General features: G+C 37.0%; 1 protein-coding gene across 1 annotated transcript in view; it reads right to left on the reverse strand.

Moving 5' to 3' along the window:
- Positions 1–242: 242 nt before the first annotated feature.
- Positions 243–5,516, reverse strand: part of LOC106806209 (protein dispatched homolog 1-like) — a 22,316-nt gene continuing 17,042 nt past the window's right edge. The window contains exons 9-10 of the mRNA XM_014808082.1: positions 1,652–1,822; positions 243–1,385 (exon numbers count right to left, since the gene is read on the reverse strand). Coding sequence (XP_014663568.1) covers positions 813–1,385; positions 1,652–1,822 — 744 coding nt within the window. The 3' untranslated portion in view covers positions 243–812. The remainder of the gene's footprint in view (positions 1,386–1,651; positions 1,823–5,516) is intronic.

Here is a 5,516-nt window from a genome sequence, read left to right on the forward strand (position 1 = left end):
CAATATCACGTCTTACAAACAGCGTCAAATATAATAATTAAAAAAGAGAATTAGTAAGGAGACAATTACATGATTCTAGGTACGTGCGTCTATCTCTGCGTATGTATACATGAGCACATAGACTTGAAAATATTAACACCATATGACTTATAACTACTATACCTAAGCAATAACATGATAGGTTCACTATAAATATAATTAAAAAAAGAAGGTGCATTAGGTCAGGGCTCGGTCAATGTCGTCCCGATGGAAAGCCAGTAGGTGCCATAACGACAACGGCACTTAGATGGAAGTAGGTGCCATAACGACAACGGCACTTAGATGGAAGTAGGTGCCATAACGACAACGGCACTTAGATGGACGTCAGACGGGAGGAGAAGAAGGGGAAGACCAAAGGAGACCTGGAGAAGGACCATCGAGAAGGAGATGCGGATGTGTGACTTGTCACGGGACACGCTGAGGCCAGTAGCAGCGGACAGACGATGTCGGAGATCTCAATTATGTGCCATCTAGGCACCTACGAGGAATAACTATAACTATAAAGGCTCACTTCACCCGCTGGGCTGTGGGTTAATAGCCAGCAAGTGCTTTTTGAAGCATTGGAGCATAAACAAAGTATATGATTTAACGAAGTGATAAATCCCTTTAACTGCTAGCAGTTATGAATGTTTTAATAATAACCACAATAAGAGGACTGGTGTGATACATACGAACGCACGCACGCGCGCACGCACGCTCACACGAGCGCTCGAACGCCCGCAGAGTTCGCATAGACGTTGACATTGAATTCTACCGCACTTGTCACTAGCTCCCTAACGAAGTCCGACATTATAAGGCTTAATGTACTGCTGAAGGGCGTTGTTATTTTCGTGGGGCCACGAGTCTCGATCCTTACCATCCTTTATATAACCATTGTTTTCTAATCCCTCCGATGAACGACTTGCTTGGGACGAAATCGCACCGATCGGTTTCAAGTAACCTTTACCATGGCAAAAAACGCAATCGACCTTGCGATTGTTCACCCCAACAAACGGCTTCTTTAACAATTTAATCACCGATGCTGTGGAGCCAAATTCTCCTTGCGGACCGAACAGAGAGAGGAGCGCCGTGAAGCAGACCATCGCGTACAAGATCGAGAAGAAGATCGTAGCAAACACGAACATGCCAAACTGCATGAAGAAGTTAATCTGCCCGAACAGCATGAATACGGACGAGCCGAGTGTCGTACAGGCGCCCGACAGCACCGAGCTGCCCATCGTCTTGAGCATGTAGCGCACGCGGTCGCAGCGGTCCGGTGAGGGCGCCACGTGATACGCCTCAGCCAGGTGCACGATGTAGTCGACAGCCAGACCGACGATGAGACACAAGTTGATCGACTCCTGAACCTGAAATTATAAAAAAAGAAGATTGTGCGTCAGAGAGATGAAGTATGTGGTCAAACGTGGCCATACGACGATGTTGATTATAGCAACCATGGACAATGAACACATAATTATATAATATTATACATAAAATAATAATAATAGTAATAATAATAACACACACACACACCACACACACACACACACACACACGCACGTACGCACGCACGCACGCACGCACGCACGCACGTGCGCGCCCCCCACACACACACATAGTTTGACACACTTACCCCCACCTTCCATCCTGCTATCGGGATCGTGGACACGACCGTGACCGTAACGGCGACAATGCAGAGCGTTGCTAGCAGACCAACGATAATATTCTGCGTTCCCAGTATAAGAAAAAGAGCCGCGAAGCTCAATCCTATTATTATGCCTGTGAGTGCCGAGTCGACCAGAGCCTGTAAACATACGAAGACGTCGATTTTTATTCCAAGCACCGGTGTACGCGCTCACATTAAATCGAAAGCTGGATTCAGAAGCAGAAGCTGCCGAGATATAAGAAAACAACAGGCAGATTAATCATTGTGTACAAATTAATGAAGATCGCTTTACACATTAACAATATTCACATGCAACCTAATCAATGCTACTGCTGTATGGTAGACCGTAATAATATAAATGAATTTATTTCATTAATGATTTATAAATTAAAATAACTATTAACTATTATTATTAAACTAATAAATAAAAACTAATATATTATATTAAATTATTGAATTATAATTATACTTATACTTATAATTATTATATTATTATAATTAAACTTAAAAACTCTAAACTTTTTATTTAACTATATAAATTATTATTAATTTAAGTTTGTGTAATAATTAAGTAAGTATTATATATTAGTAGTAGTACTAGTAGTATCAGGAGTAAGATAATATAGATTATTATTATCTATTATTATAAACCTATATTATTATATTATGTTATTATTAACTATACTATGCATTACTTACTTACTATTTATACTATGTTATTATTAACCTATATTATCTTACTCCTGGTAGTATTAGTCTAATATAAAGACGTATATATTAAAAATTTTATTAATAATTTTATTAAAGAATTTATATGATAATATAATAATACAATAATATAATATAATATAGTATAATATAATATAATACTATAATATAATATAATATAATAAATATAATAAATAAATAATATAATATAATATAATATATATATAATATAATATAATATAATATAATATAATATAAATATAATATAATATATTTATTTATAAATATAATATAATATAATATAATATAATTATAATATAATTATAAATATAATGTAATATATAATAATATAGGAAGTTAATATGAAATGACAACCATGGTTAAATGAATTTCTGTTTCGAGATACATTTTTCATTTAAGTGGCACATGACATTGTTTGCAAGGTATGCGTCAGTAACTAATAAACATATCAAATTAAATCAATAAATGTATAATATAGTACAAGACATGTAGTTATTCCCGATGAACTGTTTAAGTACTTATTTAACTATTCAGAATTCATAGTATAATTATGTACGTAGATGCACCCAGCTTCCCCGCGAATCGCTCGCGACATCCCTTGGCAATCTTATATTCCGTTTATCGTCCGTCTTTTCCTTTTCACATCATCGCCTTCCATTTTTCTTCCCCTTCGGCACTGCCGCACTTCTCGTTCCTAATCCTATTATTATATCCCGCGTTTAGCCTCTAACCCTCCTCTTTCGCTCTTTCTCTCGTTCTGCAAATCTCCAGGCCAATTTTTTTGGCTTCTCGTCTTGTCCAGCATTGTCTGCTGACGAAATCGTGAAAACAATCTTACACAGAGTAGTAGCGAAAAAGCCAACTTCAATAAAAACAAACTGTAATCATCTGTACAATTGGAAGAAATTCAATTTAATTAATTAATTAATAGAACAGTGCGAATTAACAATGTACAGTTACAATAAACCCTCAAACAGGGAAACAGAAATACACAATTGTTAAGTGTTTGCTGCAATTGATTCAAGAGTAAAAAATAAGAGTAAACGCGATAAAACGAGACGTTTGGACGACCTACAAAAGGTATGATGCATTTCATAATCAACCAAGTTACAATTAGGTACTACTACCCTACACATTATGATCACGGAGTTTTAGATTTCATTGCAAACTACGCTGATAAGCATATCTAATGCATATTTGTGAATGTATGTCTGTTTGTTTGTCTGTTCTCAATAGCGAAATGCAATATGGAGCACTCTAGAAATAGGGTGTAGTTCAGTAGGGTAACTTTTGATGCTGAGTGTCATGGGCACATTGGATTTGACCTCCGAGGTCATCTGAAGTTGCAAGGAGGAAAAAAACGGAAAAAACGATGAACGGGCCCCTGCAGCAACATATTGTCCAAACAGGATTAGCTTGCACTGACTTGGTACTGTAGTAGATAGATAGATAGATTGATAGATAGATAGATAGATAGAATAGATAAATAGATAGATAGATAGATAGAATAGATAGATATAGATAGATAGATAGATAGATAGATAGATAGATAGATAGATAGATAAATTTAGATGGATAGATAGATAGAGAAGATAGATATAGATAGATAGATAAAGAGAGAGAGAGGAGAGAGAGAGATAGATAGATAGATAGATAGATAGATAGATAGATAGATAGATAGATAGATAGATAGATAGATAGATAGATAGTTAGATAGATAGATAGATAGATAGATAGATAGGATAGATAGATAGATAGATAGATAGATAGATAGATAGATAGACTAGATATGATAGACAATAGATAAATAGATTAGATCGATAGATCGATAGAAGAGACGATAGTAAGATAGATAGATAGATAGATAGATAGATAGTGATAGATAGATAGATTAAGATATGAATATAGATAGATAGATAGATAGATACGATCCACGGTAGATAGTGGTAGCGAGCAATATGTATACCTGAATAAAATACATATATTGTAGATGTGCTTATACCGCGAGCAGCACGGCGCTCACAAGGGGGTACTCTAGCCAGCCTGCAAGACATCGGACGCGTGTCACTCAAATGCTGGTCCGTATTACTAAACTAGAGTCGTAGGGCAATATAACCGAATCAGGCGAATCGAAATGGCTTTTACGGCGCCCCAATCACCCACCGGTCCGTAAAGAGAGAGAAACTATCGGTAATAATTGGCAACGTGTTTTGTAACCGATATCATGTCGCGCGGAACAGCGTGCGCTAGGGGCAGGTGCGAGGGTAGAGGATAAAATAGGGTCCGCACGACCTCATGTCGGGGCAGAGAATTCTAGGCCAGGAATCAGTCACGCGCGTCTGTGCGAGCCTTCTCCGCGTTTGCTTGCATTCTGCGTTTGAGCTCGAATAACAGATCCATCGTGTGCCGTGTACTTTCTGGAGTTCGCCTTTGGTTATTGTCCTTACGTCGACCCGATCATTCTGCACGGATACTCTTCTCTCCTGCTCGCCGTCTTCTCGCCCGTATAACGTGACGTCACGACGTTATACCAAATACATTCCCACTCCTCACTCTTCTTGTGTAACGTCACGCCATGCAGTATATATATCAGGAAGTAGATAATAGGGTCGCCTATCTATCTACACTGGCCTGATATATATAGTATATAGAGAGAGAGAGAGAGAGAGAGAGCACGAGAGAGAGAGAGAGAGGAGGAGGAGAGAGAGAACAGAGAGAGAAGACGAGAGAGAGAGAGAGAGAGAAGGATATATAATATATATATAGATAATAGATAGATAGATAGATAGATAGATATGATAGATAGATAGATAGATAGATAGATAATAGATAGATAGATATGATAGATAGATATGATAGATAGATAGATAGATAGATAGATAATAGATAGATAGAGTAGATAAGATAGATAGATAGATAGATAGATAGATAGATAGAAGATCCGATAGCTAGATATATAGATTAGATAGATGAAGATAGATAGATAGATAGATAGATAGATAGATATGATTAGATAGATAGATATAATAAAATGGTTTTTTGGGGTATTTTTCTTTCAACCCAGTGGTCACAAAAACTAAGTGCTTTATTTCCGGGCAACGCA

This window comes from Priapulus caudatus, unplaced genomic scaffold, assembly GCF_000485595.1.
Source record: "Priapulus caudatus unplaced genomic scaffold, Priapulus_caudatus-5.0.1 Scaffold148, whole genome shotgun sequence".
In the NCBI taxonomy this organism is placed as follows: domain Eukaryota; kingdom Metazoa; phylum Priapulida; class Priapulimorpha; order Priapulimorphida; family Priapulidae; genus Priapulus; species Priapulus caudatus.